The sequence below is a fragment of the Bactrocera dorsalis genome, chromosome 3, assembly GCF_023373825.1.
Source record: "Bactrocera dorsalis isolate Fly_Bdor chromosome 3, ASM2337382v1, whole genome shotgun sequence".
NCBI lineage: Eukaryota > Metazoa > Arthropoda > Insecta > Diptera > Tephritidae > Bactrocera > Bactrocera dorsalis.
Window position 1 is genome coordinate 29,978,072 of NC_064305.1, and position 18,873 is coordinate 29,996,944.

General features: G+C 40.2%; 1 protein-coding gene and 1 pseudogene across 1 annotated transcript; both read right to left on the reverse strand.

Annotated features, from left to right (window-relative positions):
* Positions 1-205: 205 nt before the first annotated feature.
* Positions 206-2,803, reverse strand: LOC125777886 (piggyBac transposable element-derived protein 3-like). The gene is made up of 2 exons (XM_049454014.1): positions 2,582-2,803; positions 206-2,312 (listed from the first exon to the last, which is right to left on the reverse strand). Exons 1-2 carry the CDS (start codon positions 2,596-2,598, stop codon positions 527-529), a joined length of 1,803 nt encoding a protein of 600 aa, XP_049309971.1. The 5' UTR covers positions 2,599-2,803; the 3' UTR covers positions 206-526.
* The window catches only part of LOC115066058 (uncharacterized), a 54,055-nt pseudogene continuing 37,889 nt past the window's right edge, over positions 2,708-18,873 (reverse strand).

The window sequence follows — 18,873 nt, forward strand, 5'->3', positions numbered from 1 at the left end:
TACTTACATATTCCATAATTCAATTCCAGTACAAAAAAAAAAACAGTTTCGTATTCATTCACATATTTATATTCATTTTCCATTTTCGTATTCATTTATTTTTATTCATTTAATCATTGATATATATATTTTATGTGTTACATATATATTTTCATACTCATTCACATATTTAAATTCATTTTCCATTCATCATTTATATGTATATCTTAACCCATATTATCCCAAGGTGTGATATTACATAGAAAAATGTTTTTTTTCTATGTCTATCTAGTGAGTAGGCTCTAAATAACATGAAAATAAGCTTTTATCAAAAATATTTTCTATACTGGCTGAAATTCAGGACCGCACCTTAAATGGGGCGCTGGGAAAATATGCCTTCGGGTTTTGTATGCGAAGTCGGTTATTATTTTGAATGGTTTTTATTAGTAAATAAAGAATAAGTACACAAAAATTATGATAAATCACAATATATAAGATCAATTATAAACGTAAGCTAAAAATCAAAGTTGATATGAGAGAAAAAAAATTACTTTATGGTATGAAAAGCTTGAGAACAATGTTGATGGAGGCCAACTCCACATTTACTGCATTTGAATTTCGTATTCTTGTGACATTCGCGGCATCGAATTTGAGTTTCGTTTCTAATGATATAGTGTTCCTTCCCATCCAGCCTTACCGAATCTGGCAGCTTACTTTTCGTAGTTAACGGTGTCTTGCCTCCAATGCGTTTTGCTATGGATGTAGAAGGTTTGCCAAGTATCAAATAAGTCTGCACAATGTATCTTGTAAAAGACAAGAAATCATGAGCGTCTTTAGCTTGGCCTGCTGGTGAAACTCGGTATAACTGAAAAGCATTATTAGCACAGGCATTTATGGGGAACATTATCATTTGCCAATACCATCTCTTCAGTCTTATTGAAATTCTATATTTTCCAACATTTTGGTCGAGTCGATCGACTCCGCCCATATATTTGTTATATAATAGATAGCAATGCGGTTGATCTACGTCTACTCTTTTATTGCCGCACCATCTCTTCACCTTACCAATCGGATGAACACCGCTTTCCGTTGAGGCAATAGTTACGATGTTGTTGTCGTTGTAGCGCACTAAAGTCATGTTGGATGATAAATCCGTAATTTGGTGGTGCGAACCCCGTGATGTCTTTTTCATCTCCTTGATGTCTTTTAGCGGGGCACCTTCTGTTCTATTAGCACGTAATGTACCAGTGATAACATGACCCATCTGACTTACTTCGTCTAGTAAACGTAAAGAAGTGAAAAAATTATCAATATAGAAACTGTAGTGGTTATCACTTGGCAGTTTCGAAATCAAATTTGTCACTACAGAGCCTCCAACGCCTAGATTTGGATTGGTGTTACCAGTTTTAGCTCCTTGGTAAGGTTCTCCATAAATAAGATAACCCAATCGTGTACACAGTGACCAAATCTTATAGCCAAAACGTATTGGTTTACCGTGAATATGTTGTTTTGCGCCATGTTTTCCAAAATAAGGTACCATAGACTCATCGATAGACAAATGTTTGTCTCCGGGATAAAACTTTAGCCATCTCTCATTCATAAGATTCCACAGTGGCCTTACTTTTGCAAACTTATCGTCAGAAGGTAGGCGGTTGTTATCGCATGCATGAAAAAAACGTAAAAGCTCTTCAAAACGATTACGAGTCATGCATGATGCAACTCCTGGATGATGAGTGTCAATACTTTGATCCCAGTATAATCTATAGCGTGAAGCGCTATTGTAGCCTGACAAAAGCAAAATACCGATAAAGTTTTTAATTTCTTCAACAGTGACTCGAAAATTGACATGTCCTTTTGCAATTGCATTTTGTTCCGTGCTAGACCGCAGGAGCTCGAAAACTTCTTCGTCAAAAAACATCTCAAAAAAATCTAATGGATTATCCTTATCTAAAACGAAATCAGGTTGCATCGACTCCCTTTCAGGGTTTGCAGCTATATCTTTTTGTCTCCACTTCCTCGTGACAATAGTCTTAGATTTTTTTGCAGGTGGTTCATTTGACTGAGACGCGGACGGCTGTTGTTCCTGTTCATCCTGATTTATAAATGGAATTCCATCTACGGTTTCCAGGACCCCATCTGCTGATGGTAGCTGGCATCGCACCTCAGCTTCTGCTAGTAGTTGCCGACGCGTAAGATTACCTATTTCTCCCGCTTCTTCGCTTCCGCTGTCTTCATCGCTGAAGTCATTGTTTTCAGGTGGTGTGATAAATATATCTGCAGACAGTATATTATGATCATCTTCTAATGCCGATATAATTTCGTGAACGTTCAACCTGTAAATAACAAAACATATAAAAATACGGTAAAATAGTTCTAAATATAGTTTACTGAAGCTGGGAGTACAAGGGCCCGTAGCAAAAACCACGGTGCCTCCTATTCCCAGCGCACCTCAAATGGGGCGGTACACAAAACTTAGTAAAATGAACACATAAAAGCAAATTTTCGTCAAATTCATGATGTTAACTAATAGACTAGTTAAAACTTAAAAAAAAAAACGAAAACGGTAAAATTAATTATAAGTATAAAAAAAGTTTTTACTTACCCTCTCCTGGAATTCATGATGGCTGAAATTCACAGAGTTTAAATAATTCCTGAGAGATAACCGAAAACAATAATCACTTTCAACAAGTTTTAGGTGATAATGACATACGTCAAGAACCCAAATAAATTATAGCCTCTACCAACACAGAATAAAATTTGCGTAATCTGAAACAAAAAAGAAGTGCACCTTAAATGGAGCGCTGGGATAATATGGGTTAAAACTCTTCTTCTTCTTAATTGGCGTAGACACCGCTTATGCGATTATAGCCGAGTCAACAACAGCGCGCCAGTCGTTTCTTCTTTTCGCTACGTGGCGCCAATTGGATATTCCAAGCGAGGCCAGGTCCTTCTCCACTTGGTCCTTCCAACGGAGTGGAGGTCTTCCTCTTCCTCTGCTTCCCGCGGCGGGTACTGCGTCGAATACTTTCAGAGCTGGAGTGTTTTCGTCCATCCGGACAACATGACCTAGCCAGCGTAGCCGCTGTCTTTTAATTCGCTGAACTATGTCAATGTCGTCGTATATTTCGTACAGCTCATCGTTCCATCGTATGCGATATTCGCCGTGGCCAACGCGCAAAGGACCATAAATCTTTCGCAGAACTTTTCTCTCGAAAACTCGCAACGTCGACTCATCTGTTGTTGACATCGTCCAGGCCTCTGCACCATAAAGCAGGACGGGAATTATGAGTGACTTATAGAGTTTGGTTTTTGTTTGTCGGGAGAGGACTTTGCTTCTCAATTGCCTACTTAGTCCGAAGTAGCACCTGTTGGCAAGAGTTATCCTGCGTTGGATATCTTAAAACTAAAACTTAAAAAAAAATTTTAAATCTATTTTTGGCGACGAAGGAAGTCGATGAAAGCGTGGCCTTTACTAAGTCATCTTTAATTTCCTTCTTTATTGCTATTGCTGATTTTTTCTTTCTTACCGCATCGCGTGACGATGGCCAAGCGCAACGACGCGACGTTGAAGGACCATCGCCTGGGCTTGGGAGCGGCGACGCTCCTTCCGTATCGGCCTCCACGTAAATTGGTTCCATGTCAACTGAAAATAGAAGAAAGAAATAAAAGTGTAAAGAAACATTCCATAGACGTTTTTCATTTTATTATGAATATTGGAATCTACTCTAATGCGCTTAAAACTTACCCACAATGCTATCTTCCACAAGTTCGGCGGAACAAAAACTTTTAAAACCGCCTACTGCTTGGTGTACCGACTCATAATGTTTCCACCGATAGGGGAGCCACCCGATGGGCCAATTTTCTGCTTTTCTTGTCTAAAAATATTTACTGTTGTATGTTTACCTCATAAATTATTACTTACTCGTATCTGTATTTTTTGGTGAAATTGTTTAAATCACTCTGATGAAGTGATTTTGAATTGTCATTTTTGTATGTCGAAATCTTGATACATTTTTAAGATTAGTGGGAAAATTCATTCAACAGCCGAAATCGTGTGATTAAGTGTTGGTCTGAACATGGTATTAGTTTCCACTTAGCGACCTTTCCCACTGAATAGTTATTTTGACAGAAGATAGCTAATATTGTCATCTCTATTACACACCCTAATTAATTCCATGTATTTTCTATTTAGAAAATAAGATTACTAGAAAATTTCTTGATAGTAACGTATGTTCGGTTCCTGCTTTGGTGTCGACAATGGCATAACTTTGATAAGATCGACCAGACGGATCCAAAAACTTTTGTATTTCGGAGAATGTTCTCCTTGTAAACTACTAAATACACTAGATGGGGCACCGAGTACTCTTATTGTTTTACTCCAGTTGGTTTTCAATAGACTTTTTGTTTTTTTTATAAACTAGGTAGGCTTTATTAAGTTTTTAATACTCAGTAGGAAAAGTTGGAGACTCCATAAAGTATAATATATAAATAAATAATCAGCTTGTCTTGATGATTCGATTTAGCCATATTCGTCTGTCTGACTGAACGATCGGAATCATAGTGGTTGTACAAGTATTGTAATTTTTTTATTTGACCAGTTATCTTCACCAAATTTGGTATGTGTTAGTTTCTAAGATAACTATGTAATCTCCAAAGAAATTTTCAAGATATAGCTGCCTTACAAACTGAACGATCAGAATAAAGTTCTAACAAGTAATTTTTTACTATATATTATATTTGTGAAGAGTTTTATATCCTCAGCGCAATCAAATAAACGTTTTTCTTGTTTTCATTATTATTTGATCACAGTCGTTTATAATAATATCATTTTTGCCGTCTATTTTTGGATTCTCGAGCCCTTCACTCATTTCAAACTTCCGACTATTGTTCCGGTTAAGTATGTTGAGGAAGTGTCTAGAACTTAACATCGTCGCTAATATCCTCTATTTAAGTTTTTGTCAACGTTACTGTACTTTTACATCTTTACATTTAGGTAAACAAATGCTGTTTAAGCGACACTTGATAAAATTAACGTGCGAAAATGTTTGATTATTGCATTTGCTGTTGTTATGCATAATATATTGTATCAGGTTATAGGGAGGGAATATATTTGATATTTGCAATAGACCCCTTCATATTTACATATACGCAATAGCATGCTGCTAGACACATTTCAAATGCATATCGATAAGTGTTCTTTACCTCATTTAGGGAAATGTGCCGGAACGCAGATGTAAATACATGTCTATGTGTGTGATATATAATTATATATATAATATATGTATAACACACACATTCCTTTGTGCGATTGTGTTTTTGTTTTCTCTCAATACTGCTGAACGCAAGATAAAAAAAAAACTTTACAAAATTACACATTTCTGATGGATTTGTGCCGTATGTATACCATTTTCCTCGTTTACATGCTTACTATGCCACACTTCTTCTCCTTTACTGGCGTAGACACCGCTTACGCGAATATAGCCGAGTCAACAACAGCGCGCCAGTCGTTTCTTCTCTTCGCTACGTGGCGCCAATTGGATATTCCAAGCGAGGCCATCTCCATTTGGTCCTTCCAACGGAGTGGAGGTCTTCCTCTTCCTCTGCTTCCCACGGCGGGTACTGCGTCGAATACTTTCAGAGCTGGAGTGTTTTCATCCATCCGGACAACATGACCTAGCCAGCGTAGCCGCTGTCTTTTAATTTGCTGAACTATGTCAATGTCGTCGTATATCTCGTACATCTCATCGTTCCATCGAATGCGATATTCGCCGTGGCCAACGCGCAAAGGACCATAAATCTTTCGCAGAACTTTTCTCTTGAAAACTCGCAACGTCAACTCATCGGTTGTTGTCATCGTCCAAGCATCTGCACCATATAGCAGGACGGGAATTATGAGCGACTTATAGAGTTTGGCTTTTGTTCGTCGAGAGAGAACTTTACTTTTCAATTACCTACTAAGTACGAAGTAGCACCTGTTGGCAAGAGTAATTCTGCGTTAGATTTCCAGGCTGACATTGTTGGTGGTGTTTACGCTGGTTCCAAGATAGACGAAATTATCTACAACTTCAAAGTTATGACTGTCAACAGTGACGTGAGAGCCAAGTCGCGAGTGCGACGACTGTTTGTTTGGTGACAGGAGATATTTCGCCAGACCCAATTGCGTTGCTTCCTTGTTCAGTCTGGAGAAAGCAGAACTAACGGCGCGGGTTTTGAGGCCGATGATATCAATATCATCGGCATACGCCAGCAGCTGTACACTCTTATAAAAGATTGTACCTGCTCGATTAAGTTCTGCAGCTCGAAAAATTTTCTCCAGCAGCAGATTGAAGAAGTCGCACGATAGGGAATCGCCTTGTCTGAAACCTCGTTCGGTATCGAACGGCTCGGAGAGGTCCTTCCCGATCCTAACGGAGAGTTTTGTGGGGATACCAACTTCAGACATCGGGGCATAAAGGCAGCTCCTTTTCGTGCTGTCGAAAGCAGCTTTGAAATCGACGAAGAGGTGGTGTGTGTCGATTCTCCTTTCACGGGTCTTTTCCAAGATTTGGCGCATGGTGAATATCTGGTCGGTTGTTGATTTACCAGGTCTGAAGCTTTAGTCTTTCACACAATACGCTCGACAGAACCTTATATGCGATGTTGAGGAGGCTAATCCCACGCTAGTTGGCGCAGATTGTGGGGTCTCTTTTTTATGGATTGGGCATAGTACACTTAAATTCCAATCGTTGGGCATGCTTTCGTCCAACCATATTTTGCAAAAAAACTGATGCTTGCACCTTGTCAGCTCTTCGCCGCCGTGTTTGAATAGCTCGGCCGGCAATCCATCGGCCCCTGCTGCATTGTTGTTCTTCAGGCGGGCAATTGCTATTCGAACTTCTTCATGGTCGGGCAATGGAACGCCTGCTCCATCGTCATCAATTGGGGTATCGGGTTCGCCTTCTCCTGGTGTTGTGCGCTCACTACCATTCAGCAGGCTGGAGAAGTCTTCCCTCCATAATTTAAGTATGCTCTGGGCATCGGTGGCTAGATCACCTTGGGGGGTTCTACAAGAGTATGCTCCGGTCTTGAAACCTTCTGTAAGCTGCCGCATCTTTTCGTAGAATTTTCGAGCATTACCCTTGTCGGCCAGCTTATCAAGCTGTTCGTACTCACGCATTTCGGTCTCTTTCTTTTTCTGTCTACAAATGCGTCTCGCTGCCATCTTCAACTCTCGGTATCTATCGTAACGTTGCGAGGTAGGCAGCCTGTTTTCTCTCCGCTGCGACACGGCACTCCTCGTCGTACCAGCTGTTCTTTTGCACTTTCCGAAAACCAATGATTTCGGTTGCAGCTGTACGTAAGGAGTTTGAAATGCCGTCCCACAGTTCCCTTATATCGAGTTGTTGACGAGTGCTCTCAGAGAGCAGGAGTGCAAGCCGAGTGGCAAATCTTTCGGCTGTCTGTTGTGATTGCAGCTTCTCGACGTCGAACCTTCCTTGTGTTTGTTGGTGTGCGTTTGCTGCACAGAGGCGGGTGCGAATTTTGGCTGCAACAATATAGTGGTCCGAGTCGATGTTAGGGCCTCGGAGCGCACGCATATCTAAAACACTGGAGACGTGTCTTCCGTCTATCACAACATGATCGATCTGGTTGGTGGTTTTTCGATCCGGAGACAGCCAGGTAGCTTGATGTATCTTCTTATGCTGGAATCTTGTACTACAGATGACCATATTTCGGGCCCCGGCGAAGTCGATCAGCCTCAACCCATTTGGGGATGTTTCCTCGTGGAGACTGAATTTACCGACCGTAGCGCCAAAGATACCTTCTTTTCCCACCCTGGCGTTGAAGTCGCCAAGCACGATTTTGACATCGTCGCGGGGGCGTCTCTCCAGACGTTCATTCTCCGGAGTGAATGATGGTACTCGGCGACGGAGTCTCTCTCCCACCACGAATCCAACACCAAACTTGCGCTCCTTTATATGGCCACTGTAGTAAATGTCACAAGGACCTACTCGTCTCTGTCCTTGTCCCGTCCATCGCATTTCTTGGACGGCGGTGAAGTCAGCCTTTATCTTTACGAAGACATCTACCAGCTGGGCAGCGGCACCTTCCCAATGAAGGGACCGGACATTCCAGGTGCATGCCCTCAAATCATAGTCCTTATTTTGTTTGCCATGGTCGTCATCAAAAGGGGGGTCTCTTATCCGAGGCTGTTTATACTTTTTCATTGGGGGTGTTTTTTTACGTGGCGGGTCCCAAACCCAGCGCACAACCCTATGCAGGTGTTTCGCCCTTTCACTTTAGCTCGCTTTCAAACGGATGTTCTTAGGCTACCCAGAGGATACTTGGTCAAAGACCGGAAGTCGTGAGCTGCTTGAGTCATATGTAAAAGAATCGTTTCTGGCCGCTCCCAAGTGAATGGCGATCAGAGAACTTTCCTCACTTGCGTGAACTTCTACACATGACTCCATCCTCCACTATGCCACACAGACATATCAAATATATAAGCAAAAAATATTTATTTATTTATTTTTTATTTAATAAAAGTTTACATAACAATAAAATTATTACATAAACTAAAGATAACGCAGCGCTAGCATCGGAGGCTTTCGGCTGGCATGTTGACTAGGGCGGTATCAAATGCGTCGGAGTAGGTCGGTATCTCTGAGGAAATTATATATCCTGCTAATATTATTGTCCATCGGGTTTTTTAACAGCTGTGTAGGATTAATACCATTGAAGTAGTGTATACTTTGGGCATCAAGTTTCGGGCAGCAATCCAAGAGGTGGTTAATGCTGTGTGAAAAGTTGCAGAACGGGCAGCAACTAGAAGTAGCGCCTTGAAGCAAGTGAGAGGTTGTAATAATCCTGTGGCCAAGTCGGAGACGGGTATATGGAGTAATGTAATTTGTCGGCATGGTCAGAGAGAAGCAGGGCTTTGTACGACTGGGATTGATTGAGGAGTAGTGATGACTATATCGGCTCCACTCGGATAGCAATTTTTTTTGCCTCTCATTATTTATAACCCAGTAGATATCCCTTTTAAAAAGAACGTTGGAAGTTATGGTAGGTGTAAGAACCATATCTTTAGCGATCATATCGGCAATCGTGTTGCCCTTTATATCTGCGTGACCGGGGACCCACATGATTTTGATATTCTGGGGGTGTGAAATAAGGATATCTCGAATATTTTCAAGAACGGGGTTGGTTTGGTTACATCTCTTAATAGCTTGAAAACATGACATACTGTCAGAGCAAAATATAAATTTTCCTTTATTTCGTACGGAATAAAGCATCGCGTTGAATATTGCCACGGCTTCTGCTGTGAAAATCGAGCAGAAATTAAATAAAATACCATAAGTAATTACTTCTCCATGTTCTTTCACGACAGCAAATGAAGTCTGTGATGATTTTGAACCGTCGGTAAAAATCAGATCCCATCCAGTGGATTTGTATTTAGCTGCCACTTCGAGGAAATTTGCCTTGTATACATCGTTGGCAGTATTCGCCTTCCGCAGATGGACAAGTTCATTGATAAAAGAATCATTTTTAAACAGCCACGGCGGATGAACGCTTTTGTGAATATGAGGTCTTTGGAGTGGAAAGCCGTTATCCTTTGCGAATTTGATACATAAGTAAATGGATGATTGCACTTTAGGTGGCCGTTTGCGCGAAATCGCTAATTGTAGGTCCTTTCTAAGAAGAGCGTTCGGTGAAAACATCAGCTTAGCGTAGAGCTTGCGAACCGAATCTTCGGCGTCATCGAATATTGTATTTAGCCCAGATTCTGCAAATAAATTATTTAAATGAGTCATTGGAAACGCTCGCAGCGATCTTCAAATTGCAACGTGGTAAGGGGCAGTTAGCATTTTCAACTTATTTTTTGCGTGATGTCCATAAACTTCCAAACCGTATTGTATAGTTGAGACAATAAGTGCCCTGGTTACGTTAATCAACAATGCCGGACCGAAAAATGAGCGCTTTGCGGAGATGTACTTAACTATTAATAGTTTGGACATTAGTCTATCTCTTACAACGATGGGATAAAAAAGATTTTATAAAATTTAAGATTCGCGGACCCACTTTCCATTTGGTTAGTTGCCTTAGTAAAATCGAGAGACATTAGGGAGATGTGATTTTTATTTGACAAAGCATTAGAAATGTAGTGGTCAAGATGAACAAGTGAGTCGATAGTACTTTGCACTCTTTTGAATGCAACTTGGTTATGATGAATGAAATCATTTTTGCGGGCATACCAGGAGAGTCTGGTAGCAATCATTTTTTCTAGCAGTTTGCCTAAACACGGGAGAAGGGAGGTTGGGCGGTAACTGAAACATCAAGGGGAGATTTACCAGGTTTGAGGATGGGAACTATCAAGCTGGTTTTCCAAGCTTGGGTGTAAATGCCTGTAGAAAAAATATTATTGTAGAGGTTAAGAAGGCGGGATAGGATAGAAAGGGGAAGGTTCTTGATAATTGGGTAAGAAATTTTATCGTGGCCAGGTGTTTGCCTTTTACTGAAAAAGGGCAGAGACCAGCTCAAAATGCGTTAAGTCTTTTTCTAAGTACTTGGCAGAGATCGAAAGATTGCTGGGTGGAAACCGGGATAAGGTTGTTCGGTACATATTTCAAATAAATTCAGGGGGAAGTTGCAATCGGAGGAGGTCGTAGAAAAGTAGTTGGCGAACTCTTGAGCTATATCTAGAGGATATAGAAGAGTGTCGCGACCGGATCTTAAGGCAGATATTGTAGAAAAAGAAGCCATCCCAGATAGTCTTTTGATGTCGGCCCAGATCCTTCTTGGGTTGGATGACGAGTTAATGTTGCTGGTAAATTTTTCAAAGCAGGCAGCTTTCGCAAGTTTGGCTTTGCGGTGAAAGTTAGCATTGGCTTTTTTGTACTGAAGCAGATTGGAGGAAGATCTTTCACGCTTATATTCATGCCATGTACTTTATTTGGCTTGTCTTAAAGTTGAAAGTTCAGCGCTCCACCAGAATGGAGCCGGCCTACGAGTTTTGCTACCTGATTGTGGGACAGATAGATTAGCCGCACTTCTGATGATTTTTTGGACGCGGGACGCTTCTTCGTTGACTTTGAGGGAAATGGAATAGGAGCTGCGACCATGTAGACATGCATCTTGGAACTTTAAAAAATCAGCAGAGTCAGTCTGGTATTTCAGCCTCGGGCGAAATGTTGAAGGAAAACGGTTTGAAGGGAGTCTGGTAATAATGGGGAAATGATCACTGCCATGGAGGTCATCAATTACTAGCCAAGTGCATTTGGTAGAAAGGGAAATCGAACATATGGTGAGGTCAAGGTGGGTGAAGTTAAGAAGTGAGTCGGAGAGCCGTTATTAAGGAGAAAGGAATTGGAGGCAAGGATTGAATCTTCAATTACACGGCCCTTAGCATTAAGCGAAGTAGAACGCCACATAGGGCTCCAGGCGTTAAAATCGCCTGCCAAAATAAAAGGACTATCAGTTGACGGAAGAGGGATTGTGTGATTTAATTAATATTTCAAGATCGATGAAATTATTGTAATATCCGTTTATGTTCCACTGTAAAGCTACAAACATATGCACAAAAGAGAAAAGAAAACTGGTATTTGTTTTTGTTAAGTATATAGCTAAAAATATTATGAGTTAGAAATGTCCATATTACTAGTTTCTGCTGGTTGCGAAGGTGGGGAAAGCGTAATTGAGTCATCGTGTTTATTATATGGAGATTGAGAGGATAGTGGGATAGGAAGGGGAGAGGAAAGTGACGTGCAATAGCGCGAGAGTATGTCTGTTAAGTTGGGAGAGTCAGATAGATACATATTGCAATTATTTTGAGAGAGTGGATTATCAACGATTGCGTTGGTTGCTGTTGGGTTTTTGTTAAATGATTGGGGATAAAGGTCAGCAGTGTGAGAGTTAAGTGGAGACAAGACGAACTTTGTGGAAGATGATGGTTTGGCTGAGTATGTATGTAATGAGTTGTTATTGGTGGTTTGTGAGGAGTTTGCGGGGTTGGAAGGGGAATTATTTTCGTTTGAGTCTGCAGTTGTTTGTGGTTTTTCGTTTTTGTTGAATTCGGGAGTCTTTAACACATTGGCAAATGATGAGGGGTTAAGGGGAGCCGGGATTGTATTTTTGTATTTTTTTATTGCTTCGTGTATGCTGCATTTTTCTAAAGTTTTAATACGTAGTATTTCTTTAGTTTGTAGAATTTTGGACAAGCGTTTTAGGAGGGCGGATGCTCTCCAGAGCAGTTAGCGCACATTGTTCTTATACATTCGTAAGGGGAGTGGGGAGGGAGGTAGCAATTGTTACACATTGGGAAATTTTTGCAGTATTTTGTTGTATGGCCAAGTTTTTGACACGACTTGCATCTCATGGGATTTGGGATGTATGGACGGACAGAAAGGATTCTCCATGCGACTTCAATTTTTTCGGGAAGATGATATTTATCAAATGATAAGAGAATTGAGCCAGTATGCTTAGATACACCATCAATTATTCTATTAAACTTATGTATAGAAGTTACGCCGTGCGTCTTAAGACCCTCTATAATGTCGCTTTCAGGCAAATGAGTCAGGAATGGAGCTAAAATGGTTCCTTTTACGCTGTTCAAGTTATCGTGAAGTTTAGCGGTGATATCACACACTCCCGGAAGAGATTTAGCTGACAAAAACTTTTCTGCAATTTTCTTATTTTTGAGAAGCAGAAGTAAACTGCCGTCGCGAAGCTAGGATATAGTGTTGACATCTTTGCTAATGGCTAGTATACCTTTATGTACGGCAAAACACGATAAGCTCGTTAGTGGTTTGTTACCTTCCAATGCTTTTATTATGATGAATTTAGGATCGTCTTTTTTTGTAATTGGTAGTTCTGGGAATAAATCCAGTGGAGTCGTTTCTGCTTTTTTTCGTTTAGGTCTGGAGCTCGGAGAAAGCAGGGCGAACCTGTTATCTCCGAGGTTAGAAGCTCCGGGAGCATATTGGCAAATTGATGATTTGTGTCACTGACTTTTTAAGCGCGGTTTAGTTAAGTAAACAACTAATGCACGTGTTTTAATACGAATAGCGCTGATAAACAGAATTGACAACAAACGCACTGTGTTAGAAACGCAACTGTTCACGCTGAGTGATAGTCGGAGACTGAAGCAAATATATATTTTATACCTATACATACACACATATATGCATTTATAAATGCACTATATCTCAATTATATGTCGTTTCACTATGTGTGACTGTCATTTAATGTTGTTCGGAAGGAGAGAGGGGGAATGGATGTGTGCGGGCAGGGAGTGCAACGTGCAAAACGTTTGCATTGCGGCACTGCATTATTATAACAGGTTTATTTTATGTTGTGACTTTCTTCTTGTTAACATTTTCAATAGCAAAAAAAATAACATATCTTATTTTATTACACACATATGTATTAGGGTGAGCCACATACAAAACCTGAAACAATGTATATACGAGGGCTGTCTGATAAATAACCGACCTCAACGTGAAGGTAGCGGCACATCTGAAAAAGAAGTTTCTACTTCAAATTGTGCATATTATAATAGCTACTCGCCAAAATTTCAGAAATTTATCTTGCGCAATTATCTGTTGACAGTCGTTTTTGTGAGTCTATTTCGGTGATTTCCCCAAAATGGAAAAAATTTAATATCGAGCTGTAATTAAATTTTTATTTTTGAAAGGCAATACGCCTTCACAAATCAAAGATGAGTTGGACTCTGTGTATTGTGACTCTGCACCATCGTTTACCACCGTAAAATTTTGGGCAGCTGAATTTAAACGTAGTCGCAGGAGCTTGGAAGATGATGAACGTCCTGGGCGTCCAAAAACTGTAACCACTAACGATAACATCGCTAAAGTTCATCAATTGGTACTAGACGACCGCCGGATTAAAGTTAGGGAAATAGCTGAGATTATGAAGATGTCAAAAGAAACTGTTTGTCACATATTAAACCAAGATTTGGGCATGAGAAAGCTGTCCGCGCGTTGGGTGCCGCGTTTGCTTACGCTAGACCACAAACGTGCGCGCATGAACATTTCTAGCGCTCTGTTGGCTCAGTTTAGAGGCAATAAGACCGAGTTTTGGCGCCAATTGATAACTGTAGACGAAACTTGGATTCATCATTATACGCCCGAAACAAAAATCCAATCTAACCAATGGATTGAAAAGGGGGAACCAGCCCCCAAAAAACCTAAAGCTGTGTACTCGGCTGGGAAAGTGAGTGTTTTTTGGGACAGCCATGGAATTATTTTTATCGACTATCTTGAAAAAGGAAAAACTATAACAGGAGCATACTACGCATCATTATTGGACAAGCTAAAGGAAGAAATTTCGAAAAATCGGCCACATTTGCAAAAACAGAAAGTCTTGTTCCACCAAGACAACGTACCATCTCACACCTCAACAGTCGCCATGGCGAAAATCCACGAATTGCGGTTCGAACTGCTTGACCATCCACCTTATTCACCAAGCGACTTTTTTTTGTTTCCTCAACTTAACCCTCTATAACGTATGGTAGACCACAGGCAACAAACCGTTTCACCTTCCTAAATTCTACTCGTAGTAATTTTTTTCGTCTTGTCAAGCAATGTAGAATGTAGTCTACACTCCATTCCTCTAATCAAGCATAAGCAAAACAAACTAAGTGCGGTTACTTTTTTCCAATGAAGCTTTATCTTCAGTGAAAGTCGGGCACTGGCCTCAATGTGCGGAAAAAAAATCCGATGCAAGTTCCCGAAATGTGCCGCGTTCACTCACACGGTGTGTGAAAAGTGCGGGTTAGCTTTATGCTATACCAAAAACAATAATTGTTTCAAGAACTTTCATTTATCCTGAAGGATTTCCATTTTACTCATAATTTTGCCCACTTTCTTTATCACTGTTACTCATTGTTTTTTTGTGTTATATGTGTTATAAATAAAAAGTAAAAAAAAAAAATAATAATTTCTGTATATTTTTCCCATAAAACTAACCGATTCCACTAAAAATAGTTAATTTGGAGGTTTTGAGTTATAGAGGGTTAAAACTGCGCTCGGCGGCCAGAGATTTTCGTCAAATGAGGAGGCAATCTCAAAGACGCCAAGTACTATTTGGAAGGGTTGCAGAGATGGGAGCATCGCTGGGAGAAGTGTGTGGAGTTACAAGGAGACTATGTAGAAAAATACAAAAAAAAATTTTGAAAAAGTCGCGTGCATCATGTTTAGGTCGGTTATTTATCGGACAGCCCTCGTACAGAATTAACAAGAAAAAATTTTAACTTCGGCTACACTGGATAATACCCTTCACAAGTACATAAGATTCCTTACAAGAACCTTGGTCGGTCAGTTCGTATGGTGGCTATATACTATAGTGACTCGATCTAAACTATTTCTTTGGATATTGTACCAAATTTCATCCCAGTAACTCGTCGAATGAAAACGATTTCTATTCAACCACTTGATTCCTATCGATCAGCTTTTATGGCAGATATATACTATAATGATGGGATCTGAAAATTTTTTTTTTGGAGATTGCGCGATTGCTTTAGACAATAATTCATGGCAAATTTGTTGCAGATATATCTTCGAATAAAAAATTTCTGATCAAAACCTCAAAAACTAAAAGATTTGTTCGCATATATACAGAGAGACGGACGGATAGACAGACGGTCATGGCTAAATCGTCTCAGTTCGTCATGCTGATTTATTTTTAGACTTTATCTCTGACGTTGCCTTGGGTGTTACATGTTCAGGGTATAAAAATATTCCTGGAAGTCCTTTATCTTAATATTTAAAGTTTTACACATAAATAAAACGTAAACATTTCTTTGTTTAGAATAGCATAACTTTTGTACCGTTTGGATTAAAAGTTTTTGTTGAACAGTTTCTTATGGAGCTTAAATTTCCTTAAAAATCGACATCAAGGATTTTGTTTTGGTTTTTGGTTCGACCTAATGTGTATGTGCGTACTAGGGTGGGTCGATTCCGGAATTTTTTCGATTCGGTATTTCTAATAGTGCGCAAAAGTTGCCTTAGTACTTCCTGATTCCAATGCAACTTTTTGTTTTGAGATCGGATTGCATCTTCAACCCGAACCTCGGCCTTGAAATTTCGGAAATTCGCCTAAAATCGTGAAATTGTCTACCTAGCACCTGAAATACGCATCTCATGGCAAAATGTACTAAACAAAAGTTATTTGTCACGTCATTTGCTACCGAAATGGTATGGCCGTAGGACGAACCGTTCCCGAGATACGAGCGAAAAGGCGGCGCGCCACAGCGCAAGGTCAAAATTGTTGCAGCTCTCAGCTAACCTGTATTGGTCACCCAGAACCCACCGCGTGGAGGTAGCTGCTCTTCGGGTTCCTCCCAAGCCCAACCCAACCAACCAACCACATGTCAGGCTTGTTTTAGTCTGAATCTGTGTCAAATTTATTGATAAAATCAGATTTTGTACTAAACTTTGGCACTTGTTGCCTAGATTTCAGTGTAGAGCGTATAAAAAGATCACGAGATTGGGGGCCAATAACTTTAGAAGATGCCTCTGTCACCAGTTTGACGTTCTCTCTACTGCCACGGTGTGAGAGGGGAATTCACTAAATTTCTATTCCTCTGCAGTGTCTCCCGACAGCCCTTTTATGAGTTCTTCGTTAGAAACTGAACAAAGAACTGGTGGAACAGTCAAGGTAATAGTCTTCCAGTTAATCATATCGTAATAAGTATTAGCTTTGAAATTCAGGTTTGGCACTTTGTTACATCTAACTCTTCCATTTATGGTGTCAGACTCTGCTTCTCTGGCTGCCAGAAGACGGTCAAGGGCCAACTTTCTGACTTCTATCCGTTCGTCAGTCATCATACTAAGGAGAATGTTTTCTGGAAGAGCAAAGAAAGCATTCTGTTGAATGGATGAATCGACAACCTTGCGCAGTTTAGCGGGTAAGTATCTCGACCTTTGAATCGCAGCATAGAGATGGCGCGAGCCATCTTTGATTGAACTGTTGAATCTTATTGAGAACCACAAAGGTGAGTAAACTGTAAGTATGTACTTGACCAAAATCTTTATTTTCTTTATTGGTTTGTCAGTAGAAATTTATAATCTCAGAATTCAATTTGCACAGGTGAGCCAGCGAGATTTGCACATGTTTCCTGGATGCATCGACGCTAAATCTGAGGAACATTGACCGGAAATAACAGCTTCTGATATTTTGTAGAGATAAGTTTGGTCTGTGCTAAGTTGGGTCGGATTAATAACCTCAGAAGGTAATTGGCAGGATGGAAAACTTTCAAATTTGACAACAGGCAACTTCTCACAATAAGGGAGCAGTTTACCTATGTCGCCAGAGAATATATTTGGACTCTTTGAGACACCATCTATGTGTTCGAAAAGAGCACGGAAATTTCGTTGAAATGTAGAAGACAAACAACCCACTGCAATGGCCTACCTATTCTTTCTTCTAGTTTCCGAATGATTCCACCTTTCCAACCTGTGTTCGTGTTCGTGCCATCAGCACCGACAACTTCTAGATGTTCCACATCAACTGAATTGTCTTGTAAATGTTGCCATATAGCTTGCGTCTCATCCTCAGCTCACCCGGAAGGAGAGGTGACGTGGCCAAAGTAATGACAACCAGGTTCCGCTATAAGAGAAATATGTTCCTCTTTGACAGTGTCGGGGTAGTACTTTTCACCTTCGCTGACTTATGTAAGTGTATTGTCTTTGCGGCCGTCAAAATACAGCCCATATACGGAGTCAATACTTTCGGTGTTCTGGAGCTTAACACCAACACTTTTTTTTGCCCGACTAATCTTGCATTTGTCAGTGACAAAGCTAGCCTAATCCTCTGTTATCAAACCTGCTTTTTTGGCATCCAGAAAAGCCGATGAAACAACCAAGGCCGCTGCTCTATCACTTACTCCAAATCTTTGGGCAGCTAAAGTAGTGTGTTGTAATACTAGTGTGTTTTGTTTGGTTTTAGAGGATGGAAGAGAAAATTCATCATCACCATCGTTTTTCGAAGAATCAATGTACGACGCACCTACATTGTTGTCGTCTGTATGAGACTCTGGCTGATCTGAATGGTCACGTGTTCTAGCTGATACTTTTCTGGTAAGTGTTGATGTTGAATGACTTTTTGAAAGCTTTTCTTTACGTTCATTTTTCTTTGTAATCTTTTTTGTTTCAGGTAGATCAACACTTCCAATGCGACCAATTCTTGTGGTTCTCTGGTCCAAGAGAAATGGTTGTTCATTGATAGGAACTTTCCTTTCCTTTGGACAAGTGCAAGAAGAAAAATAAATTCATTTACAAGCAGCGATGTCAAATAATTTTCCGGCAGAAGAGACAAAAGAAGAAGTGACATTTTGAGTTCTGTGTTTTGTTGAGAGAATATAAGTGATAGCACCTGGCGAAATCAACGACAAGAGTGAAGGAACTCGATGAAAAAATATTTATGTGGAGACCAGTCCGAACGTGTCGTATGGTGCAGGGAAATGAATGTAAGTGATAGAACTCGGCGAAATCACCGACAGGAGTGAAGGATCTCGATGAAAAAATATTTGTGTGGGGACCTATCCAAACGTGTCCTTTGGCGTAGGTGAATGAATGTGAGTGATAATAAAAATAAGCAAATAACCATACAACATAGGGTGCTCACGGAGCATAGAGGTTATTTTTAATCTAATAATCACATAACCCGATAACCACCTTACCGTGAACAGCCTAAATGTTAGTTATCAGTGGTTATCTTCTCTTTTGTTATTATTAAGGCCAAAATATAAATCCAGTGGTTAAAGCTGAAGAAAATCCAAAGGCTGGTATCATAAGAAGGTACCGACTGTACTTGTTAAGCTTCTGAAAAGTCCAATTAATTCTAAGAAATACTATAGAAAAGCACTGTACCGCATAGCCTTTGATACAAAAACAAGAA